This window comes from Cornus florida, unplaced genomic scaffold (assembly GCF_030987335.1).
Source record: "Cornus florida cultivar Cherokee Brave unplaced genomic scaffold, ASM3098733v1 CherokeeBrave_3.0.0_Hap2_Chr02, whole genome shotgun sequence".
In the NCBI taxonomy this organism is placed as follows: Eukaryota; Viridiplantae; Streptophyta; class Magnoliopsida; order Cornales; family Cornaceae; genus Cornus; species Cornus florida.
Window position 1 is genome coordinate 74,713,241 of NW_026775572.1, and position 27,929 is coordinate 74,741,169.

The 27,929-nt window shown below is 37.0% G+C and overlaps 1 protein-coding gene across 1 annotated transcript; it reads right to left on the minus strand.

Moving 5' to 3' along the window:
- Nucleotides 1-3,532: 3,532 nt before the first annotated feature.
- LOC132296428 (protein FAR1-RELATED SEQUENCE 5-like) lies at nt 3,533-18,520 on the minus strand. The gene is made up of 9 exons (XM_059794632.1): nt 18,180-18,520; nt 17,668-18,086; nt 5,920-5,990; nt 5,330-5,700; nt 4,969-5,212; nt 4,441-4,509; nt 4,181-4,321; nt 3,992-4,066; nt 3,533-3,589 (listed from the first exon to the last, which is right to left on the minus strand). Exons 1-9 carry the CDS (start codon nt 18,518-18,520, stop codon nt 3,533-3,535), a joined length of 1,788 nt encoding a protein of 595 aa, XP_059650615.1.
- Between the last annotated feature and the right edge of the window lie 9,409 nt (nt 18,521-27,929).

Here is a 27,929-nt window from a genome sequence, read left to right on the forward strand (position 1 = left end):
AGTCACTGGTTTTTGTTGGTGGTAAACCATCCGGAGAAGACGATTGATTACATTTATTCAAAAGGAACACCCCACGTATATAAGCAATATGCCTTATGTGTGGTAAACGCCCATTCATATTTGTGTTACATTTATCATTTATTTATAGTTATATACTATACTTACAAAATGATTATGTTTGTACGATAGAAAGAGCTCATGGAGGTTGCTTGTGGCAAAGAGTGGTCAAAATACTTAGTGAGGATTCTTGTGAAAATCCTGAAACAACCTGATGCGTATGTATACTAAATTACACAAAAGTAGAAATTTAAATTATAAAGTATTCACAGCATCTTACTATTATTACCTAAGTAGATATTTTTCATTTTGTGAATATTTTAGGACATCTTGTGGCATATTCGTAATGAAGTTCATGGAATTATGGGATTGCAAAATATTATCCAAGAAGGTGAAAGTAAGTTTAATGTAATATATTTTTTTACCCCCTAAATGTAAGAACATTAAACAAATAATGATACCAATTAAATTAATGATGCATAAAAAGCTAGAGTTAATGCGTTCGGAGTTTCTGTTGAAATTGTTGTATAATTCACTGAATGAAAGACGAACAGAATTGTACAGACTGGCATTTGCATAATTTGACAGAGTTAGTTGCGTTGTAGTCCAGAATTTGTCCTACTTTTAATTTATTGCATGCTGATAACTTTTTCTTCTATTTCTGACCATTTACAAAGTTCTGTCCCTAACATTTTCAGGTTTTCATGCTCGGGCGACTCCTGTGTTGTCGTAGTACTTGGTGTTATTTATGGTGGTGTATTTGCTAATTGTGAACTTTAATTTTTGTTGTTTTGGATGTATATTAAAGGAAGCGTGACATGTTAATATTTTTGCTATTTTGGATGTATTTGCTAATTGTGAACTTTGTGTAATGCAAATGTTACCAACGATGTACATATTTAGTACTTGTAAACTTTTATTTTGTTTTTTTGCTGGATGTCTAAACTTTTATTTTGTTTTTTTGCTGGATGTCTTTTGAATGAAGCGTTTCTCTTATTTCACTTCTATTATACATGTGGCAATTTGTAATGACTATGGGACATATTGTTTTTTGTAGTGGAGATGTTACCAATGATAAACACTTTAATATTTTTTTATGCTGGATGTCTTTTGTGTAGTGGAAATGTTAACAATGATAAGCACTTTAAATTTTCTTCTTCTGGATGTCGTATGAATAAAGAGTGACTCTTGCTTGACATATCATTTGGGTTGATAGCATGCTATGTTGTTTACTATTTTACACATCATTCAAATAAATTTCATTAATATTGAGTCGGAGATACTAGAAAATTAACCTTACATCACCTAAAGTTTACATAAAGCAAACATAGATACTAGAAAAGCTAAAACACTCATAAAAAGTGTTACCCTAGCTAGTAGCTTAACAAATTCATGTGTTGCTTCAATTACTCTTACACTTGATACAAGTTGTCCAGATTCATATTTAATTTTATCAACATCTTCCACCAAATTATCATACCCGGTCATTCCTTCATTCAATGGTAGGTGTTGTGGTCGAGTTACCATTTTAGTGATATTGGATGAAATGGGGTAGAACCACTCCCAAAAGCTGCATACTTTTTGTGGATGATGACATATATAATACAGTTTCCCTGTGTTCTTCCCTTTCTCTGTAACTCTAACGTCTGCTTTTTCTCCACACCCATAATATTTAATTGCATACCTTAGGTCTCTAAACTCACCAGAACTAACCTGTCCGAGGTATTCAAATGCAAAGTGAAAAAATATATAACCATATATAACAAATATATATAAATAATGGACGAAAACAATGAAGTAGGAATGTTTTTTGTTGCAATAGAGACTTGTACTTACAGTTCTTGGATGACCACCGCTGTTGGTTTATGAAGCCATGGAATAAGCAGATATATAGAAGACTGAGGAAAATAGAAGTTGGTATGTGAAAGCAGATAATTTTGTACCTATATATAAGGGATTTTGACGTACAGGGGTTTTCAACGGTAACAAAGTTTACAAACGGTCATAATGGTAGTATATATATATATAGGTGAAAGTACTAATGCAAGTCTCAAGTGAAAGTACTGATGCAATGAAGTACTTACTAGGAAAATGACTTTGAATGCAAGGTAGGAAAATGTTAAGATTTACACTAGGAAAATGTTAGGATGCAAGGTAGGAAAATGTTGGGATTTACACCAGGAAAATGTTAGGACGCAAGGTACGAAAATGTTGGGATTTACAATAGGAAAATGTTGGGATGCGAGGTAGGAATATTTTGGTGACGTATATCCACAAATAAAATGTGATTAACAGTTGTGATATGATGAAAATGGATTTACACATTGGTTGAGCTTGCTGAGAACATATTTGATAATTTAGTTGTGGGAGAACATTTCCTTACTGAGTATGTCTGCTTTTATAATGTTGAAAGTTCTGATGTTGGTGGTTGCTGATATGACCAGCAATTAGTGATGTAATTGTGATCTCTTTATAATGTTGAAACTTCTGATGATTAGTCCGCCACTTATTCTATTTAATGCAATAATACTTCTATCCTAGCTGGTGAGGATAATTTGGGATACAACTTGGGAAAATGTTGGGATGCAGCAATTTTATGTGTTGAGATACACAATATGAAAATGTTGGGATTCATCATACGAAATTATTTGGATCCTAATGTTTGCCAATTTTGGGATGCTAGTAGGGACAAACTTGGGATGCACTTTAGTAAATTTTGGTGACGCACTGACTCAAATTATTATGTCATTAACAGTTGTGATATGATGAAAATGGATCATATTTGAAGACCTTCATACACCTATGTATTGCTTATGAATTTGTGTTTTCATTTTTTACCAAACCCCTGACTGAATGTACTGTTGCGAAGGTTTAGTTAATGTGATGTTATGATCAAGTTAACTTTTAGAGAATCTAGTTTAAGTAGTGATTTAATTATGAACGTCACACTACCGGCCGAAAGTTTACTCTGCCACTTATCAACAATACATTTGTATGACCCACCAGGAAAACATTGATTTACACAATTCAGTTTGAGTAGTGATGTATGTAATTATCATAGTGGGTGAGAGAATATTGAATTTAGTATATATGAACATCAAAACTAAAGACTTAATTTCACAATATAGTGAGTTAGCCGAAAGTTTAGTCCTCCACTTATTCTATTTAATGCAACAATACATCTGTCCCAGCTAGTCGGGATAATTTGGGATACAATTTGGGAAAATGTTGGGATGCAGCAAGTTTGTGTGTTGAGATGCACAGTATGAAAATGTTGGGATTCATCATTTACAAAACTATACATTTACTTGTGAAAAGTGAAAGCAAAAAAACCAATAGTTTACCATAATTGCCAAATGCATATAACCACAAATACATAAAATTGTTTACAACAATTGGCAAATAACAGAAATATAAATTCCTCCGGTGCAACTTAACTATGCTAACCTACTAAACTAGGAAGTATATACAAACTTCATCCATACAACCCAGTTCCCATTTGGAGGTAGTACCAAAGCCAAATTGCACTTAACTATGGCAGACGAATTCATTCAAAAATTTAGAAAACCAAAAGCTCCCTCCTTTGTTTTCTTGCTGCAGATACCACAGTTATTGGTTAGCCCAATTAGAGATGTATGTAATTTAAAATTATCTTTTCGATACAGTGGCAGAGAATTAGACGAAGTTGACATGGATAAAGTAAAATACATAAACATTGCTTACTCAATATTTGAACAATTGTTGTTGAATTGGACGACTAATCTCTGAGTTTGGCAGCTGCGACATTTCAGTGGAAGTCAATTGCCCGAGGTTGGGAGTAGGTGTCTTTATTTATGACCGTGGAAAGAAATTGGAATTGTTAGATAAAATAAAGAAATAACTCATAACAGATAATAATATTGGTTTGGCTGACAAATCATATTAAAATATATACCATTTGACTTCCCAAATTAGCCGTGCACGATTCGCCATACGAAGAAGGAGTACTAAATAGTTCAGATGAAAACAACTGTGAATCACCAATAGAACTTTGCAACATTTTATAGTGTTCATTAGAAATTATGGGAATTAAATCTAGAAAGCGTGGTCCACTAATACAATGCAATTGATTCAACATAATTACCTGGTTACTTAATGGAGTAATGGGTTGCGGAAAATGAATACCGGGGCTATACGGAGGTTGGAAAGCATGCCTATTGTGCATTATAGGTGGTGGTGGCATATAACATTGATGATGTACACATTCACCTAGATTTTCATTGCCCTTCAACAAAAATTGTGTACTTCTGTTAGGTTACAGTAAACTTGTAAACAAAATTAATGAATTGCACAACTATCACTAAAATTAAGTGTTGGATATGATATAGTCGTAACAATACTAACATCGACTAATAGATATGTTTGACTACAACTGCCACCTCCCACTTCGGAGACCATGCTATCATTCACTTTCTAAAACATAATAACATTCAATTTTTATTCGATTCAGTACACAACCAGAAATGACAAATAAATCCACAACATTAATGTAAAAGAAGGACCACAATAATGTAAGTACAATATGAAAAGTAAACTAAAAATTTTTGGTAAATACCTCAACTATTCTTTTCATACACTTGCTCTTCTTCTTGGCATTTTTCTCAATGGGAGATTTGCGCCTACGCATTTCTCCTTTACATGTATCTTTCATCTTGACGCCCACGGGAATTATTCCACTGTTTTTTATCTCCCCATTATTTTGCATTTTACCAGCCTTTCTACTGCCAACCAAAGTACGACTACAACTTCTTTGGGCAGATTTTTCTATTCCATTGCTTTTACTAATAAATCATTGTATCCCTCGTTGTCTTTCGATGCAATGGAAGATATTTCGGTCAAAATACGACAAAGGGTCCTGTGTCGTCGCCTTACCTCAAGTTTAGGATTTCTGGCTTTCCTAGTCCACCTTCTTAATATATATCGAGATGGCAATTCAGTGATGTTCATACAATCCTCAAGGATTTTTAAAATATGACTGCACAAAAATCCATTCATTTCAAATTTACCACATGAACAAGATAATTCATCCTCAAGTGTTCTAGTCACAGAACGTTGCATGCCATTACGACTAGTAACTTTATAAACACGTTGTCCATTGTTATCCATGTCACTACAACTATTAACATTATCACTCACACATGCTGTTAAAAACTCTTCCTGGAAAAGCTGAAATATAACATTTGTGTATGTCTCCCCCGCTTTAAGTAACATGTCACACTTTGATTTAACTTACGGAATCCTCTGCAGCAAATGGTACTCGGCTTCATACTCCTTGTAACGCTTATCCGACAACAGCCTATCAAAATGGGTGAAGAAATCAGGAAGAATGAGTTGCCTCGATAAGCATTCCTTCAAGCAAGCATTGAAACTTTCACTCAATTGCGTAGTGCGCATTCCCGCACACCACGTATATTTAACGAATGCCATGGCCCATCTATGTCTCAAGCTAAACAAATGCTCAAGCCATGTGTTACCAACAAGATCATACACCCTTAGCATTGAATCCCATTCTGACATAAATTGTTCATCCTCCTCAATTTCGAACATTAATTTAGATATCACATTTTTGATGCGTTCATCACGTTTAAACAAGAACCCAACATGCTTTTGTTCATTTTGCATTAGATGCCACGTACATAGATGATGTTTTGTACCAGGCATGACAAAAAAAATAAAATCATGTTTGAGTCATGACATTTAAAATAAACCCTAAAATCATGTTAGAATAATAAACATTTTTCCATTATTTACTTCATTGTATCAATTAGGCATTACAGGTATTTTCAGTATATGAAAAGGAGTGGAGATCTTAATTCAAGTTACCTGCATCAAAGCCTTCGCCATTGCTGCATCTTGATCAGTCAAAATTGTTTTTGGTGTCTTTCCGGACATTGCTTTTAAAAAAGCATCAAATAACCACACAAAAGAATCTGCCGTCTCATCATACATAAGGGCTACCCTGTGACGGCCCAAGTTTTTCAACCCGGTGTGTCAGTGATGAACCGAAAGATGATCTGAAAACGGATCTGAAATGCAGAAGCAAAAGACAAAAAATGGTCTCTAGAGATACAACATGACACTAAGACACCATTGTGACCCTCAACGAGGTCATGGGACCCAAAGGAATCAAATGCGGAAATAACATTTCAAAAACGGATAAGAATGCACCTAGGGGAAAAATCGTCATTTCCAGCCTAAAAGTGGGTACCACCAAGCACACCATTGGAAAGACAATGAAAAATCAATGAACTTAGACTCAAAAATTGCTTGATTCGGAATCCGGATGAAGAAGATATGACTAACGGAAGAAGAAGGGGCAAAACGGCCAAAAAGATGGCAACCAAGAACATCTAACCGGTTAGGAGACCTTCCTAACCGGTTAGGAAGCCAAAAATCACGAGAAACACACTACCCATACACATGTAACCGGTTATGAAACCCCTCGAAACCGTTTACATGTGAAGGAGGCAGAATGGGCAGCCCAAAAAACCTGGCAGCAGGGGTTTTTCTGGAAAAAATGAAAATTTGAGAGCCAAAATGACATTTTCTGGAAAAACTCAAAGAAGAAACTCCCCTCAAAATCAAGTTTTCTGCGTGTCACACAAGACAAATAAAAAAATACGCAATGTGAAATGCCCAAAATGCCCTCCCAAGAAAACTGGTCCAGAGGGTCCAAAAAGCTACTAAATTTAAAAACTGAGAGTTGAAATTCGGATGCGATTTCCAATGCCAAGATGGCATTTTCTCGAAAAACACAAAAAAGAAACGCCCCCTAAAATCATATTTTTTATTCAACCATATGAAGAATGGAATTTATTTCCCAAAGTAAATTCCTAAAATACCCTTAGGTCAGAAAATGCAACAAAAGTGTAAAATGAGTCCGTAGGTGGCCCATTTCACCAAAGAAGAAGCTTTGCCCGGAAACAACCATGTACGCAAATGTAACTTACCTAGTAAGATGTGATACAATGGTCCATGGCTCAAAAATATGGCCGATGCAATATATGACCCCCCCAACGGCCAAAATGCCAAAAATGAAGTTTGGAACAAAAACTTGGAATTCAAAACTATGAAATGGTTTCAAAATGCCGCTTGACCCTTGGCCACACTTCATACATGGTGAATGAATGCTAATGGAAGAATCAAAATGGAATTCCCACACCCAATGCAAACATGGTGAATCAAAAACTCAATATTTTACAATACTTTCATAATATTTCATGAAGTCAAAATTTACATAGGATATAATTTACATGTCATTGGCCTCCGGCCCCATCTCATACATGTCAAATACATCGTAAAGAGTGTACTCAAGTACACATTACATATAAGGAGTCAAATGTACATATGTTGACATATAAGACTACAATTGGCATTCCAAGCCAACCTTCACAAAAGTGGAAGTCTCCAAGTCCATAAACAATCCAAGCATAATGAAGACCTCAACTTTGATTCTTGTATCTGAAATATGCCCCAGTATCGTAGGGGTGAGTAACATAAAGCCACTCGTAGGAAATGAGCATGCATCGACCTACGTTTTACAAGTTGCATGATTTAATCATTGTGGTTCATTCCACCCAACGTCTATGTCAAAGGTGAGACTCAAGGAGTATCCTAGCTACCTAAGATCATTTCTTGCATCAATCACCTTATTCATGCAATTTTAGCAACATAGGTTCATGCTTACACAAAGCAACAACATAGGAGCATGCTTACACAAAGCAACAGCATAGGAGCATGCTTACACAAAGCAACAACATATAGATTCTCAAGGTTATCAACTTGAAGTCTAAAATGCAACATCAACTAAATATAACAATTTAGCATAATTAGAATATCTAATACCACACATCAAGACATAGATTCTCTAGGTTATCAACTAGAAATCAAAAAGTGTGAAATCAACTAAATATATCAATTTAGAATGGATGTACTTAACAACATCAAAATCACCAATAGCCAAAACCACAAGTTAACAAGGTAAACATGATTGTCAACTTGGGATTGAATGCAAAAAGAAACAGTGGAATACTTGGACATCACGCTCGGAATTTTGCCGAGACCTCAATGGTTATTCCGGGCACTAACCCGCAGGGAAGACCACCCTAAGTGCGCACTATCTCAATGACTTAGAGGACTCACGTCCCCGTACTAGAGCCAAACCTTAGCCATCTCAACTCAACAATGTTCTAAGATTCCAAAATAAGCCAAATAAGTTCATAACTTATACATATTACTACTACATTGTAACAAGTTAGCAATATAACTCTCAATTGTGCATAATAAACATTTAATATCCATAATGCTACGAAATCACAAGCCAACAATATATTCATATTAGAAACATATTGTCATGAATATAAACTTAACAACAATGCTCTTCAATGCATATAACACAATCTAGTGAATACATCGCAAGTCTAAATCCATGCTCTTAAAATAAAAAGAACTTCTAAAACATGATTAGATGCATGGATACACAAGATAGAATTTAATTCCATCAAAATAATTAAACTCTCTAGATTTCAAATCATTTCCAATTGGCCCCAATTTAATATATGTTAATAGACATATCATGGTCATTACATATATTCACACACAAGCTTAATTAGGCCCATGAAACCACCAAAATAGATTTTAATTAATTCCCTTAATTAAAGTCTCTAGATTTCCAAACTCAACCAAATGCTCTCAAATTAAAGTATGTTAACAAACATGCCAAAACTTAATTTAGAAGCATAACACAACTCAATTCGATGCAAGGTATGGCCATGAACTTTAATCTTTCACAAAAGATAAATATTAATTAAAAAGAGCAATTCTTATTTAATTAATTCCAATTTAATATATGTTAACCAACATATTAAAACAAGAGTTTCTACCATGCCACAATTCAAAACCAAGTTTCTTATCATCATGAAAATTAAATCTTATATAAAGAATTAAATATTTCAAATTTCTTAGATTTGATACAAGGCATGCATATAGGTTGTATAAACATGAAAAACACATAATACAACACATATAAAATCCTAAAACATTCCCTACCTCCATTTGAGATGAAATCTCAAATCCCCACCAAAATAAATCAGCTCCGAATCCGATGAAACTCCTAAGTTTTGTCGGGGATAACACCACGAACATGAATCTCAAGGAAGCCCCATCAAAAACACAACTTGACTTCAAACCTGAACTCAAGAAATGGCTAAAACGAGATTCTAATTTGCTGGAATCGAAAGCCTCGCCGAGGGGAACAATAAACACAAAGGCATCACCACTTTTTAATGAAGGGAAGAAGTCCAAAAGAGGAGAGAGAAGATGGCAGCCATGGATGGAGATTGGACCGGCCATGAGAGAGGACAGAGAGAGAAAAATCTGGACCCACCATGAGAGAGGACAGAGAGAGAAAAATTTGATTTTTCTTTCTAAGACTTCCTATTTGTAGAAAAACTCAAAAAGTGCCCCGAACGGGCCTCGCCGGGTCCGGAAAAGTGAAATTCATGCAGACGCACTCAAATGGGAAAACTTCGTGAATGAAAAAGATTCCAAATGACAAAATATGATCAACGGAAGAAACAACGTCGAAACCTGAGTCCCGAGCAGAGAGTTATGCCTAAAACAAGTTTGGCGCAAATCGGGGCCAGAAACCCTGAAACTGGAAAGCATCGTCCAGGAGGAAATTCTAAGAGTCCACGACTCGATGAAATGTGAAAATGAATCCCGTACGAGGATCCAGGCTTAAAACAAGGCATTGAGTAATAACTTTCATTAATTGCACAATGACCCCTCCAAGAAGTGAAAACTACGAAACTGCCCCAGAATGAAAATTTTCTTAGATACCCCTGAAATAAAATATCTTCAAAAGATATTTATGGAAAACACCCCAAGAAAAGAAAAAGTTTCCAAAGAACTTTGCGTTTATGTCCCTATGGACACCGGGAGCAACTAGAGTTCTTTTTCACGAAAGTAAAGATACGTATCTCATAGAAATCATTGGGAATGAAGATACGTGAAGTCAGAAACCAACTCCGAACACAAGAAGTGTGGTTAGGCAAACAAAGTGCCAAACGAGGAAAAGACGAAATAGGGAAAAAGACAGAATAGGGAAAAGGACGAAAAGTGAATAGTGTCAAAAAACAAAAAATATGGAAATGACTCGGTCCTCAAAAGAAGTTGTCAATCTAAAGAAAAGAGTCTCGGAAATCACTCCAGAGCACTCGAGACGACACTAATCGATAAGAAACCAAACTCAGAAGGGAAAAGACAACGGAAAAAATTTATCCGAAAAATCCGGGTCATTACAACCTTCCCACCTTAAAGGGATTTCGTCCCCTAAACCCAGCCCAATGAAACAGAAAGTGAAACCAGGACAACTACAGTGTACATCTCTGAGTATCCCTTACAACGCGCTACACCAGTGACCTCGAGACTGAAAGGAACACACAAACCACTGTCAATTGCACCCGTGTGCTCATGACAAGACAACCCCTCAAGGGAAAAGTTACCACATGGCCACACGACAAGTCTGAACTCACACAGAGAACCCAAGGTCAGACAAAAGAACAGAAAACAACAACCGTAAGCGTCCCTCTTGACAAACCATCATAAGGAACCAAAAACAACCACCAAAAGAACTCCAAGATAACCACATATCAAATCAGGGTACAGAAGAAACACAACGTGGTAGTACGAATAGCGACCAGAACTCGCTCACGACGTATTCGAATGTGTGGTAGCAATGACAGTATCTAGTGCCCGCCCACACTTACTCGTCAGTAAGGTAGCATCGACGGCAACTAGTACTCGCCTACAACACATAACTCGTACGGTAGCATGACAGTATAAAGCACTAATTCATAACCTGCCACCCATTAGGTCTACCCATAAAACCTCTCGATACAAATGACATCAATGTCAAAAATGATCATTGCCAAAAGCACTACAGAGACCAACATTTTGTGAGAGTTGAGATATGGTCCAAAGATGTCTGGCCAGACCATTCTGGCCAATCCCAGAACTTTGACAATAATGCTATAGGTACCGCTATGCTTAAGGCCCCAAATCCTCAATACAGTAAAACCAACATCTCCAATGTCTCAAAATACCCCTATTAACAACATTAATCAAGAATCCAAAACCTGACAAGCAAATCAAAACTTGCAGAGATCAAAACGAACCTCACCATAAGGCATTTCATCGAAAGCCTACATTTCTCCATGAAACTGATCAACTACATGACCAATCACTATGATCAAACATCAGATCCACATCCCTATCATGGATAACTAAGTCCTCAAAATACAAATCCACCAAGTGGCACACACATCAAAATGCCAACAACCAAGGTCACAAGATGAATCTCTCAAAACCATGCTTGGCAACACCAAGCTAAATCAAAATTCCTCAATTTTTTGATTCACAACCAATCATCAGAACTACGATTCTTCAAAACTATGCCTAGTCATAACTAGGACGAGAAACTCCACAACAAGCCATATCCAACAACAATCCTCCAAAACTTCTCCTAGAAGTTAACCACATCCAGGTCTCCAAAATGGAAACAAGTCTCCAAAAGACATTCTCAAAAGAGCATCGAGCTCACCTGACAATCAAATAAATCCTCAATGATATGGACACAAGTCCCCATAAAATGATCTCACACTAATTAACTCACTCTGAACACTACAACTCCGTCAACAACTACGGCAGAAACTCGCCAATGAAAGACACGAAAGAAAGGGAGCTACCAGTCCTAAAAAGGACAACACCTCGACTCTGTCTCTGAAACGAAAGACAACAAGGTTAAAGACTTCACCCCCTAAATGGAAGTAAGCCGACCAAAATCCAACAAATCCTCACCAAGGACTCAAGACAACAACGATGATTCTCATGGACCAACCAACCCTAAAATAGTGCACAACACAACGAAAAGAAGAGACTCACTCCTTGTGAAGTCCCTTACACGAACCAACACAAAACCCTTGTGGAAATCCGCATACACACTATGTACGACCAAGGGAAACGAATGGGAAAACCGAACCTGGAAGTCATATATATGACAAGGAATGCAACTACCAGAAAGAAAATCTACTCACATAGATAAAAATCAAAGGTACATGCAACATGTCTCCATGTAAGCACAAAAGCATGTCACAAAAATACAGTAACAACATGGCATCTCTAAGCATATAAAGAAGGCATGCTAATGCCACACAACAAGAAGGCAAATGTGGATACACCTCCACCTACTCATGCATTACAATATCATAAATCATACTACTAACATGGTAGTAAACGAAACTACATAAGACAACATGATGCAATAATGAACCCTATGGACATCGTATCCTAGAGTGCCTAAGAAAGGAAAGGACAATTCCTAGTCATAAACTGTCTCCAAAACCAATGCGACAACAACCTGTCTCAAAGCAAACGTGAGCCCTTACCACAATGGTAAGACTTTAACAGTCCATATCAGAATCTAGAGGTGATACTATAAGTGACACTAACAGTACGGTGTTCTCACTATCCGTAACATCAATCAATCGACTTTATCCCAAAAGCGTCATCAGACAAGAACTCCTGAAGGAAAATGGCAACTACAGCCATACCAACACCAATCAGATCGATCACTACGACTGATCTCCAAAACAACCATCATCATCATCGATCGAAAGGACAACGCCTATCAAAATGGAAACCAACCCTGATTCCATCCGAACTGCACTTATAGCTCGCCAGTACGGTAGCATGACAGTGCCATGCACCCGCCCACAAACGTACCCGCCCACGAAAAAACGCAAGTTCTAGAGGAATCATCCTGAACAATCGAGGATCCTAAGAGGTCCATAACCTCATAATGGCCCAAAACCAATAAATCCACCACTACGGTTACGCCAAATGACTCATCTCATAAGAGCCCAAACAAAAGGTGACCATCCACCTACCTCAAAACCAATGCTAGGTCGACAACAACCTACATCACCACGAGACTATGACTACAATCACCATCAACCTCAAATCGTGCTTCAATGACCAATCCCGTGTCATGCCAAGTATACAACACAATTATGCATATACAATTCTAATCTAGCATACGTCACATGTCATGCTCTTTACATTAGAATAAAACAATGTTAAACAAACGGCATACAACATGTAGCACGTAAACACATAAACATGTTATCATAAAGCATATAAATAGATAGAGTATGGCAACAAAAGCATGATATGCACCCAAAACCCGTCGTCCAAAGGTTTTCAAACCTAGGAGTTCTGATACCACTTGTGACAGCCCAAGTTTTTCAACCCGGTGCGTCAGTGATGAACCGAAAGATGAACCGATAACGGATCCAAAATGCGGAAGCAAAAGATAAACAACGGTCTTTAGAGATACAACATGACTCTAAGACACCATTGTGACCCTCAACGAGGTCACGGGACCCAAAGGAATCAAATGCGGAAACAACATTTCAAAAACGGACAAGAATGCACCTAGGGGCAAAATCATCATTTCCAGCCTAAAAGTGGGTGCCACTGAGCACACCATTGCAAAGACAACAAAAAATCAATGAACTTAGACTCAAAAATTGGTTGATTCGGAGTCTGGATGAAGAAGATATGGCTAACGGAAAAAGAAGGGGCAAAACGGCCAAAAAGATGGCAACCAAGAACATCTAACCGGTTAGGAGACCTTTCTAACCGGTTAGGAAGCCAAAAATCACAAGAAACACACTACCCATGCACATGTAACCGGTTACGAAACCCCTCGTAACCGTTTACATGTGAAGGAGGCAGAATGGGCAGCCCAAAAAACCTGGCAGCAGGGGTTTTTCCGGGAAAAATGGAAATTTGAGGGCCAAGATGACATTTTCTGGAAAAACTCAAAGAAGAAACCTCCCTTAGAATCGAGATTTCTACGTGACCAATGGGAAAAATAAAAAAATACGCAATTTAAAATACCCAAAATTCCCTCCCAAGAAAACCGGTCCAGAGGGTCCAAAAAGCTGCTAAATTAAAAAACTGAGAGCTGAACTTCGGATGCGATTTCCGATGCCAAGATGGCATTTTCTGGAAAAACACGAAAAAGAAACCCCCCCTAAAATCATATTTTCTATTCAACCATATGAAGAACAGAATTTATTTCCTAAAGTAAATTCTTAAAATACCCTTAGGTCAGAAAATGCAACAAAAGTGTAAAATGAGTCCGTAGGTGGCTCATTTCACCAAAAAAGAAGCTTTGCCCGGAAACGACCATGCACACAACCGTAACTTAACTAGTAAGATGTGCTACAATGGTCCATGGACAAAAAATATGGCCGATGCAATATATGACCCCCCAACGGCCAAAATGCCAAAAATGAAGTTTGGAACGAAAACTTGGAATTCAAAACTATGAAATGGTTTCAAAATGCCGCTTGGCCCTTGGCCACACTTCATACATGGTGAATGAATGCTAATGGAAGAATCAAAATGGAATTACCACACCCAATGCAAACATGGTGAATCAAAAACTCAATATTTTACAATACTTTCATAATAATTCATGAAGTCAAAATTTACATAGGATATAATTTACATGTCATTGGCCTCCGGCCTTATCTCATATATGTCAAATACATCGTAAAGAGTGTACTCATGTACACATTACATATAAGGAGTCAAATGTACACATGTTGACATATAAGACTATAATTGGCATTCCAAGTCAACCTTCACAAAAGTGGAAGTCTCCAAGTCCATAAACCATCTAAGCATAATGAAGACCTCAACTTTGATTCTTGAACCTGAAATATGCCCCAGTATCGTAGGGGTGAGTAACATAAAGCCACTCGTAGGAAATGAGCATGCATCGACCTACGTTTTACAAGTTGCATGATTTAATCATTGTGGTTCATTCCACCCAACGTCTATGTTAAAGGTGAGACTCAAGGAGTATCCTAGCTACCTAAGATCATATCTTGCATCAATCACCTCATTCATGCAATTTTAGCAACATAGGTTCATGCTTACACAAAGCAACAACATAGGAGCATGTTTACACAAAGCAACAACATAGGAGCATGCTTACACAAAGCAATAACATATAGATTCTCAAGGTTATCAACTTGAAGTCTAAAATGCAACATCAACTAAATATAACAATTTAGCATAATTAGAATATCTAATACCACACATCAAGACATAGATTCTCTAGGTTATCAACTAGAAATCTAAAAGTGTGAAATCAACTAAATATATCAATTTAGAATGGATGTACTTAACAACATCAAAATCACCAATAGCCAAAACCACAAGTTAACTTGGTAAACATGATTGTCAACTTGGAATTGAATGCGAAAACAAACAGTGGAATACTTGGACATCACGCTCGGAATTCTGCCGAGACCTCAATGGTTATTCCGGGCACTAACCCGCAGGGAAGACCACCCTAAGTGCGCACTATCTCAATGACTTAGAGGACTTACGTCCTCGTACTAGAGCCAAACCCTAGCCATCTTAACTCAACAATGTTCCAAGATTCCAAAATAAGCCAAATAAGTTCATAACTTATACATATTACTACTACATAGTAATAAGTTAGCAATATAACTCTCAATTGTGCATAATAAGCATTTCATATCCATAATGCTACGAAATCACAAGCCAACAATATATTTATATTAGAAACATACTCTCATGAATATAAACTTAACAACAATGGTCTTCAATGCATATAACACAATCTAGTGAATACATCATAAGTCTAAATCCATGCTCTTAAAATTGAAACAACTTGTAAAACATGATTAGATCCATGGATACACAAGATAGAATTTAATTACATCAAAATAATTAAACTCTCTAGATTTCAAATCATTTCCAATTGGCCCCAATTTAATATATGTTAATAGACATATCATGGTCGTTACATATATTCACACACAAGTTTAATTAGGCCCATGAAACTACCAAAATAGATTTTAATTAATTCCCTTAATTAAAGTCTCTAGATTTCCAAACTCAACCAAATGCTCTCACATTAAATTATGTTAACAAACATGCCAAAACTTAATTTAGAAGCATAACACAACTCAATTCCATGCAAGGTATGGCCATGAACTTTAATCTTTCACAAAAGATAAATATTAATTAAAAAGAGCAATTCTTATTTAATTAATTCCAATTTAATATATGTTAACCAACATATTAAAACAAGAGTTTCTACCATGCCACAATTCAAAACCAAGTTTCTCATTATCATGAAAATTAAATGTTTCAAATTTCCTAGATTTGATACATGGCATGCATATAGGTTGTATAAACATGGAAAACACAAAATACAACACTTATAAAATCCTAAAACATTCCCTACCTCCATTTGAGATGAAATCTCAAATCCCCACCAAAATAAATCAGCTCCGAATCTGATGAAACTCCTAGGTTTTTGTCGGGGACAACACCACGAACATGAATCTTAAGGAAGCCCCATCAAAAACACAACTTGACTTCAAACCCGAACTCAAGAAATGGTAAAAACGAGATTTGAATCGGCTGGAATCGAAGGCCTCGTCGAGGGGAGCAATAAACACAAAGACATCACCACTTTTTAATGAAGGGAAGAAGTCCAAAAGAGGAGAGAGAAGATGGCAGCCATGGATGGAGCTTGGACCGGCCATGAGAGAGGATAGAGAGAGAAAAATCTGATTTTTCTTTCTAAGACCTCCTATTTATAGAAAAACTTAAAAAGTGCCCCGAACAGGCCCCGCCGGGTCCAGAAAAGTGGAATTCATGCAGACGCGCTCAAATGGCAAAACTCTGTGAACAAAAAAGATTCCAAATGACAAAATATGATCAACGGAAGAAACAACATCGAAAACTGAGTCTCGAGCAGAGAGTTATGCCTAAAACAAGTTTGGCGCAAACCGGGGCTAGAAACCCTGAAACTGGAAAACATCGTCCAGGAGGAAATTCTAAGAGTCCACGACTCGACGAAATGTGAAAATGAATCCCGTACGAGGATCCAAGCTCAAAACAAGGCATTGAGTATTAACTTTCATTAATTGCATAATGACCCTCCAAGAAGTGAAAACTGCGAAACTGCCCCAGAATGAAAATTTTCTTAGATACCCCTGAAATAAAATATATTCAAAAGATATTTATGGAAAACACCCCAAGAAAAGAAAAAGTTTCCAAAGAACTTTGCAATTATGCCCCTATGGACATCGGGAGCAACCAGAGTTCTTTCTCACGAAAGTAAAGATACGTATCTCATAGAAATCATTGGGAATGAAGATACGTGAAGTCAAAAACCAACTCCGAACACAAGAAGTGTGGTTACGCAAACAAAGTGCCAAACGAGGAAAAGACGAAATAGGGAAAAAGACGGAATAGGGAAAATGAAGAAAAATGAATAGTGTCGAAAAACGAAAAATGTGGAAATGACTCGGTCCTTAAAGAAAGTTGTTAATCCAAAGAAAAGAGTCTCGAAAATCACTCCAGAGCACTCGAGACGACACTAATCGACAAGAAACCAAACTCAAAAGGGAAAAGACAACGGAAAAAATTTATCCGAAAAATCCGGGTCATTACATGCCCCGAATACAGCCGTCTCCCGGTGTTGATTTACACCCCAAAACAATGCAAAGGGACGGTTGCCATGTACAAGTTTGTACGTAGTGTCGAAAGTTACAACATCTCCAAAATGGCCATAATCAGTTATCATTTTAGGATCTGCCCAGAATATATTGGTTATCATCTGTTCAGCATCCAACTGTAAGGCATAGAAAAATGAAGGATCATCACAAGCATGAGTGACAAAATAATTGGTGAGCCATGCTGCCTCACCATATTGAAGCTCATTCTGTCTGCGGGTCCTTATATAATTTTGTTGGTTCAGCTTAATGTATCCAACTGATTCTTTACAACCAGCTTGCCTTGCCATTAACTCATATGAATTATGAGCTGCAATACCTGACTCTGAAGCCAAGTCCACATCAATGGCCAGGACGCTAGAAATACATCTCTACGACGACATCATGTGGGTGCATTAATCAATTATCAAGGGATGGTTGTGACTATCTACAAAATTATCAACTAAGTACTTTCCCTTTGCTTCATCATATTTAATATGCATTCGTGCACCGTAACCAGTTCTTGTTTCAGCTCGCGGAGTCTTTATATGTTTGTCCCTTCTATCCTTCTTCCTAACACCCTCCTTGCAACAAGTAAACAATCTCGTTAAAAGTTTCCCAGTTTTACGGCTATTATTAAAATACTCCCTCTGGATGCTAAATCCAACTCTACCCCCATATGCATTATAAAATTCGTATGCGTCTTGTTCCGTATCAAACTCCATCTTAAACCTTGGTTTCCCTTGATTCACTTGGGGCTCTATAACTATAGCATTTGTTGTGTCTTCAATATCTATCATTTCATCTTCCATCGAAAGGAGTAAAATTTTTAACCTACAACATAATTCAAGTAACATAATTCAAGTGAAATTTCCTCTTTCTAACTTGTTGTACGTATATAAAATACACAAGATAATAGAAAAGCTTAAATTTAAAATATAGGAACACCAATGACCACTTAAGAGTTGCACATCCCAACTTAGTTTGGTCATATATCAGCAATGAACTGCATAAAACATCTCTTCCAAAAATATAACATTTATAACTATACAATACAAAAAAGGGAACAACTGATTTAAATTGAATAATCCCCAAAACTATATGAAGAGCACGTTCCAATAGGTTAATGTGAATAATCCCCATGTTTAAGACAGCAACATCCTAACTATGTTCTAACATGCCTCACCAATGAAATACATGCAACATCACTTTTGTGTTTTTTCTTTTTAAACTTCATTTCAACATATGAATATTGATACACGTATCTCTTAAAATAAAATCTAACATTTATAATTATACAATGCAAAAAAGGGAAGAACTGATTTGAATTGAATAATCCCAAAAACTAATGTGAATAATCCCCATCTCTAAGCTTACTAGATCCCAACTATATCCTAACATGCTTGAGCAATGAAATATATACAAAATCAATTTAATTTTTTTTTTTTTTTTTTTTTTTTTTTTTTTTTTTTTTTTACAATTCATATCAACATAGGAATTTATACACCTATCTCTTCAAATAAATTATAACATTTTTCATTATACAATGCAAAAAAGGGAATAATTGATTTGACTTGAATATTCCCAAAATGTGTTTCAAGTACACGTCCCAACATGTCAATATGAATAATCCTAATCTCTAACACTACAAAATCCCAACTCTGCTCTAACATGCCTGATCAATGAAATTTATATTTCAACATATAAATTGATATACGTATCTCTTCAAAAAAAATCTAACATTTATAATTATACAAAACAAAAAAGGAAGAACTAATTTGAATTGAATAATCCAAAAAAGTATATTGACAGCACATCCCAACGTGTTAATCTAATCAATCCCTATTTCCAATACTTCAATGTCCCAACTCTGTTCTAACATGCCTACCCAATGATATATATATACAAAATCTCATATTTTACTTTATTTCACTGTATCAATTCATACAAGTATTTAGAATCAATAGTCGATCGCAAATATTATACTCAACTTTTATTAGGGAAAAATAACAGATAGATCATTGAATAGACTCCAAAAATTAAAACCAAAAAACATACCCAATATCAGTCAGTTGTAGAGAATGTGTTGTTTTAAAGTCTTTACCAAATTCCTCAACTTTGCCTTCACTTCCAAAGAAGAGAATTAACAAGTCCACAAGTTTAGCTTCTACTTTGTGAAGAGAAAAAAATGGATCATCTTTACAATACGCCTCAACTTGGCCTTCAGATTCAAATGAACCCCCTCAACCAGTTCACAAGTTAGCTTTCTATTTTTGTGATGAGAAAAAAATGAATCACAATATACTCTGTGATCACTTTTCTATTGGGATTGTGGAGGGAGAGAGAGAGAGAGAGAGGGAGAGACAGAAAGCAACTGAAATGAGGCGAAGAAGATCAAAAAATGAAAAAAAATCGCGGGCCTTTTTGAAATTGAAATGAAACTCAAGTTTTACCCCTTTTTTCTTCTTATTTGGTAGGCCCATACGTATAATATAGTAGGTAGTATCTGTAACAGGCAGTATCCAAATATATATACTATACGCTTTTACTGTTCATTATTTTTTAACGCGTTTTACTGTTCATCTACGAATTTACTGTTCATGTACTGTGCATCGGCTGCAACAGATTTACTGTTGCGCCGGAGACTATTTTGATCCGTCCATAGAACCCTTGCTGTAGCATTTGACGGTACCAACCAAAGCAAGGGCTTCTTTTAGTGCCGTAAAAAGATGCTCTGGATATTCCTCAATGCAAGCAAGTCCATGCCGGGATTCCATGGAATTTAAAACCCTTACAACAATCCGAGAATAGAACAAATTGATACGGTTATAGGGCAAATAGAAGATTATTGTATATAATTTCAGTATTGAACAATTTAGTAAGTCTTTTAAAGTGAAGATAAATGTACTCGCAATTAGAAGTGTATTTTTTTAAGTGCCCATGATCATTGAAAATAAGATTAACCTTCCGTGCATAGCCACCATAAGCAACCCCGCCAATTAAAGTATCCTTTGGACTAATGAAATTCACAGGAAATAGTTCATCTACTAATAAAAAATAAATAAATAAAAATAAAAGTTAGAAACCAAAAGAAAAAAAGATACAACGAAGAATGCTAAAATGTGATAAGATAAAAGGGAGGAAAAAAAAAAAGTACAAAAGATGATGCAAGATATATACTAACTATGGATGTGTTCTGGAAAAGTCCCTCTTTCTTCAACCCGTTTATCGTGTGAACATTAGTACCACCCGCCAACTGAAGAAAACCTATAATATGGAAAGAGTTGATGTGAACCAAAGGTAATATATGAACTTAAAACCATATTCATCATATAAATGTACATACCTCGAGGTCTGTCTTTAGTAGCAGCCAAGCGAACGACAAATGCAGTTGCTTCCCTTGTGGCACCTCATCCAATGTCTCCACTCATGGGGCGACCATCCAACTTTGGTTTGCGGGTTATATCATATATACAACTTCTCAGAAAAGTAGTAGTTAAAATATAAAGCATTTATAGTGGATTTTTTAATTACTGGTGCGCACCTGCCATAAATTGAAGCAGTGTAGATCAGGTTCCATAATAGAGGATACCCTGTTCATGTACGATATAGTGGAATCCTCAACATCATGGAAACTAACCTGTACTCATCAAAGATTAGTTTTTCTCCATGCAAAGATATGTTGTCGGTGGTGGACTTCCCTGGGTATGGTCTGCATGTCGGCCCAATTATCCGTCCCAAATGTAGAAGGTGAAGCAAAATTCAAAATTTGGGCTGCTGAATTTTGATGCTTCTCCACATTAGAAGGATTAGCAGTAGAGCTTGGAGCAGTTGTAGCTGCTTTAGTCTCAAATTTCTGCTTTTTGGGTTTTGGCTCATTCTGATTACTTGGAAGAAAATTCCCCAGGATCAACTAAAATAAAAAGAAAAGGATCAGTAAAGCGATGAACCGTGGTTCATCACACAAGTAAGGAATTTCCATCCAATGTCACTTGAGAGTACTTAAAGAGAGTAAAATCATTCAGCCACCAAAGATGATTTTGAAAACATCCAGCTATCTAATATTTGGTTAGGAATATAATCCACAGCCACGTTTATTAACCAAATAGTCTGAATAGAATAAAGTCAACTCCTCCCTTCTAACTCCCCAATGGAAAAGAAAAAAGAAAATATATCTACATCTATATTTATAAAAATAGAAAGAGAGAAAAGCAACCAGGTTTGTAGCCTTGTCTTTCCCCTTTCTAGAAAGAAAAAAGAACTTACCTGGACAGGACTGGCAGCTACAAGTAGTCCTCCAAGTACGCCCGTTAAGAGACGGCCGTCAGGGCCTGCCAAAGATATGGTCAAGGAACCAGCCCTACTAAATTTGGATCCCTCAACCTCTGTGGGGGTGAATGACCCATGTAGTGAGACAATGTCAAAACGTCCCTACAAGAAAGTGATGGAAAAAAGAGATCAGGTTATCCATATATACAAAATTAAAATCATAAATTTGGCTAAACAACAAGACCTAATACAACCAAGGTTCACTGGGAGGATTGAGAGAAATAGTACAAATACACATGGATAAAATCAGCTCCTATTCCCAGTTCCTTGTAAAACTAACCTTTAAGTTTGCCACCCTTCATCATAAACATTTTAAGGCCTCTAAATATAGGCCTATTCCACAAGTATAATGAACAAACAAACAACGGGAAAAAAAAAATGCAACAATGAAGATCTAAAAGCACCTCAAAGCTCTTACAAGACCTAAAACAAAAATCTTGTGTTCTGAAATGTTTTGACAAATTATTGGAGAGTATCGAATGAGCAAATAAAGAGAAATAGTACTACTAGAATTATTCCAAATCAACTAGTGAATTGTCCAATTTTTTTCAAAAGCTTCCAGACTTGAACCAGAAACCCAAGAACTAACCAAGGATTGCAACAAATCCTAGAGACAAAAATCAACCCCCGATAGGGGAGAATAAAAAATAAAAAAGAAAAAAGAAAAAGAAAAAGAAAAAAGAAGCTAGTGAGAACACTAATAATTCATGTTAAGTAAATTCTTCACAATAGGTGTAGTACTCATGTTTAACATGGAAAAAAAAAAAAAAAAAGATAGCTTCTAAACACATTGCAGTAAACTATGTATCCAATACTGCCAGAAGCCCAAAACAAATCAATTATCTGCTTATTTAAATTGTAGGGACAGTTTCCATACTGCTACAAGTCTGAGATATCCAACTGAATCTCCCAAAGAATTCCATAGTTTTTTGAACAATGCAGTCTGCCTAAGAATAAACATGAATGAGTTAAGAAATTCAAGCAGACAATCATAAGTTCTATATGACCTTTTACTCTTTTCTTTCTTATTTTTTGGGCAAATTACGGAAGAAAGGATTTCAACATTTCGTTGTACAAAGCATTAGTAAGTTATTAGTTTTTCAGAGCAGCCGAGATGATTCTATTACATTGCATGCACAAGATGATGAGTGGACTTTGAAAATTTGTTGACATTGCACTTTATAACTATGGCATATGCCACTGGTAGCAGTTTGAATGAGAACTCCATTTTAGACAATAGATGCTCAGGCTCAAATGCTAACAAGAATAAAACGAAATGACTCCCTATGCATGATGTTGGAAATCTTATCTATAAGTTGACTCAACGATTATGGCAGATTTATTGGGTCTTCAATATAGGCTAATTTTTAGGGATTTTATTTTTATTCTGATTTGATTTGATTTGATTTTATTCTCTTTTCCATATTTGTAATTTTCCGCTTGTATATAATGATAGTCAGGCTCTCAAATTGAGTATGCCAATTTTACCAAGTTACTTTTTGGTATCAGAGCCTCAAACCTACGCCTCCCCCATCAATTTTACCAAGTTACTTTTTGGTATCAGAGCCTCAAACCTACGCCTCCCCCATCTCTCTCTTTCACCGCCTCTTTTAATATCTCTCTCTATCTCGTTACAGCCCCTTCCCTATTTTTTTTTCACAGACCTTCTCTCTTTTCAGGTCGCTGTTGTGACAGTCCTAGGGGGAGTCAATCTCGTCTAGGTTCGACCCCTGTAAGGGTATTCCCTTAGTCTTTTTCATGCACTAAGGGTCAGAAGACGTGTTTGTAATTTTTTGGGGCTGCCGAGATATTCGGCAGCATTTTCGGATCAGACCGCCGTGTCTCCGGCTTCTTGGTTTGATCAAAATCAGGTCTATTCCTCCTTTATTTGAAATTATTGGTAATATGTAGAATTGATCTATTTAATATTATGGCTGAATCAAGTAATAATAAAGAAACTTTCTTTTCAGCGCAACACACACCGACTCAACGAGTTACTAGTGTGCTGTTGAATGGCCATAATTTTGCATCCTGGGCTCGTTCCCTCCGCCTCTATGTTGGTGGAAAAGGCAACTCGGGGTGGATTTTGGGTACTGAAAATAGGCCAGATATTAAAGATCCTAAATATGCTCAGTGGGATATGGACAATTGCACCATTTTAGGATGGATGTTTAATTCTATGGAGGAACGCATTTATAATATATTCATGTTTTATGACTCTGTTAATGACTTGTGGACTGCTTTGAATCAAATGTATGCTCATTCTAGGAATGATGCTCGTATTTTTGAATTATATCAAGATATTGCTAAGGCCTCGCAGGAAGGCCTGAATTTGTCTGTAACTAATTATTTTGGGTATTTGAGATCTCGTTGGGAGGAACTAGCTCAATATGAGCCTCTCAGTGAATTTCCTTCTGAGGCAGCCTCTCTTCTTGTCAAACGTCTTGATCGTCAGCATACTTATCAGTTTTTGATGGGATTACGTCCAGAATTTGAACCACTAAAGTCTCAGATCTTGAATGTATCACCAATGCCATCCCTGTTGGAAGCCTTTGCTACTGTTGATGGTGAAGCACGCAGGCACCGTTTAATTCAGCCCTCAATTGTTCCTGTACCAGTGTCTGAGCCTGCTGGGGATAGTATGGCTTTTGCAGCCAACTTTAGATCACGAGCTTCTGGAGGTCAGATTATTTGTCACCATTATAGAGGGGTTGGACATGTTAAGGCTCGTTGCTTCAAACTTCATCCTGAACTGAAGTAAAAATTTTCTAAGAACCGTTTATCTGGAACTGTTTCTTCTCGTACTGCGGCTGTTGCAGAAACTCCTATTACTACTGGTGGATCTATTGTATTTCCTGGACTGAGCCAGCTTCAATCTCAGATTGGGCATATCCAAGACCAGCTTGGCTCCTTTGTTCCTAGAGTTAGTGCTCCTTCAACTGCTCCCACTGCAACTATTGCTACAGGTACTCCTACTGCATTTCATGTTAAGGCCAAACAGCCTACTTGGGTTCTGGATTCTGGGGCCAATGATCACATGACTGGTGAGTTATCAGTTTTTTCTTCTAATGTCATAGCTGTTACCCAATCTGTGTATCTTGCGGATGGCTCTACATCTTACATTCACAGTAAGGGTGATGTTTGTCTGTCTCCTGATATTACTCTTTCATCTGTCTTTCATGTACCTAAATTTGCCTTTAACCTTTTACCTGTTAGCCGGCTTGCAAAAAACCTCCAATGTGCAGTTATATTCTTACTATATCACTGTTTGTTGCAGGACCTTTGTTCGAAGAGGATTTTTGGCAGGGGTTATGAGCATGATGGGCTTTACTACTTTGGGGAACCACCAGGAACGAGTCTTCAAGCTTCTGTCCTACCTACTTCTAGTGTTTATGATGTTTCTTTTCGCACTTTTAGTCTGTGGCATGCACGTTTGGGGCATGTAAACTTTCAATATCTATGTCTATTGTTTCCTTCGTTAAATAAAGCATGTAAGGACCATAAGTTTCAATGTGAAGTTTGTGAGCTTTCTAAACGTACTAGAACTAGCTATATTTCTCATATGAGTCGTGCTCCTAGTATGTTTGATCTTATTCATTCTGATGTCTGGGGCCCTTCCCCAGTTACTGCTTTCTCTGGACATCGATATTATGTGACATTTATTGATGATTATTCTCGTTGTACTTGGGTTTATTTATTGAAAAAGAAATCTGATGTGTTTCTTTTATTGACCCAGTTTCTTCAAATGATCAAAACCCAGTATAACACTGTTGTCCGTAATATTCGTTCTGATAATGGACGAGAATATGTTTCAAATAAGTTCCGGTCTAAACTTAATAAAAAGGGGATTTTACATCAACTCACTTGCCCCTATACTCCTGAGCAAAATGGCGTGGCTGAACGCAAAAACCGTCATCTTATGTCTGTAGTCCGATATCTTCTGAGTGGTATGCATGTGCCTAAATTCTATTGGCACATGGCTATTCTTACAGCTACTTTTCTGATTAATCGTACTCCTAATCGAGTTTTGGGTGGTAAGGCACCACTTCAGATTCTCCAGCTTGATTATACATTATTTCACCTTCTGCCTCGTGTTTTTGGCTGTACTTGTTTTGTTCATAACCGTAGTCCTTTTCATCCTAAACTTGATGATAAATCTATTAGGTGTATTTTCTTGGGGTATTCTGCTATGTCAAAGGGCTATCGTTGTTATGATCCTGTGACCAAACATATGTATCATTCTCTTGATGTGACATTTCATGAAACTGTTCCTTTTTATAGTACTAATTCTGTAGTACAGGATTCTCTCTCTTGTGATCTGGAGAAGGAGATTTCTCCTATTGCCCGTCCTGTTCCTCTCTTTGAAAATCATACTGTATTGGAATCTCCTTCTCCATCCATGCAGGGTTCCCCTCCACCTTTGCAGGTCTACTCTCGTCGCCATCACACTCAACCTCCCCTGCTAGAATCATCTTCTGAACCAGGTCCAGGTAACTCTTCTTTTCCTATTGCTCCTACAATTCCTGAGTGTACCTCCCGTTATCCTACCCGTGATCGTCATCCTCCTAATTGGTATGGTTTTTCTAGTAGAACTAACCACCCTATTTCCCAGTATGTCTCCTATGATGGTCTTTCAGGTGCATATAAATCCTTCCTGGGCAAGATTGGGATAGTTTCTATTCCTCGATCTATGTCAGAAGCCCTCCAGGATCCCAATTGGGTGTCTGCCATGACAACAGAAATGGATGATTTACACCATAATAATACATGGGAACTTGTTGCTTTACCTTTTGGGGAGAAAACGGTTGGCTGGAAGTGGGTCTTTAATGTGAAGTACTTAGCCGATGGTCTTATTGATCGGTATAAGGCTCGGTTGGTGGCAAAAGGCTTTACTCAGATTCCGGGCAAAGACTTTAGTGCTACCTTTGCTCCTGTGGCTAAGTTGACGTCTGTGCGACTGGTTATCTCCTTGTCTGCTACCCATTCTTGGCCTCTGCATCAGTTAGATGTCAAGAATGCATTTCTTAATAGAGACTTACTTGAGACTATATATATGGATCCACCCCCTGGATTTCGGGCTGAGGGGGAGTATGTTGGGAAAGTCTGTAGGCTAAGGAAGTCTCTTTATGGTCTAAAGCAATCTCTTAGAGCTTGGTTTAGTCGTTTCATCAATGTTGTTTTATCCATGGGCTTTGTGTGCTGCCACTCAGACCAAACTTGTTTTATTCGACGTCGCTCTGATGGTCGTTGCATTATGTTATTGGTATATGTGGATGATATCATTATCACAGGTGATGATGTTTCAGGGATTGCTCAGGTGAAACTTCATCTTCAAAAGTTCTTTGATGTGAAGGACTTAGGTCCTCTTCGATATTTTCTTGGAATTGAGGTTGCTAGATCCCGTCGTGGAATTTCTTTATCTCAAAGAAAATATGTTTTGGATCTTCTTCAAGATACTGGCATGCTTGGGTGTCGACCCGCTTCCACTCCTATGGACCCCAATCTTAAACTCTCTTTTGAGTCAGGGGAATTACTTCCAGATCCATCCGTGTATCAACGTTTAGTAGGTCATCTTATCTACTTGACTAACACAAGGCCCGATTTGACATTTGCTATCAGTGTGATTAGTCAATTCATGCATGTCCCTCGCTCAGCTCATATGGATGCAATCTACTATATTTTGAGGTACCTTAAGTCGTGCCCTGGTCTTGGTTTGTTTTATGCCTCAGGAAATCAGTCTGGACTCTCATGCTTTACTGATGCAGACTATGCTGGATGTAAGACAGATAGACGTTCTACCTCTGGCTTCTGTACTTTCTATGGTAATCATCTCATATCATGGAAGAGTAAGAAGTAGGCTGTTGTTTCGAGATCCTTTGCTGAAGCTGAATA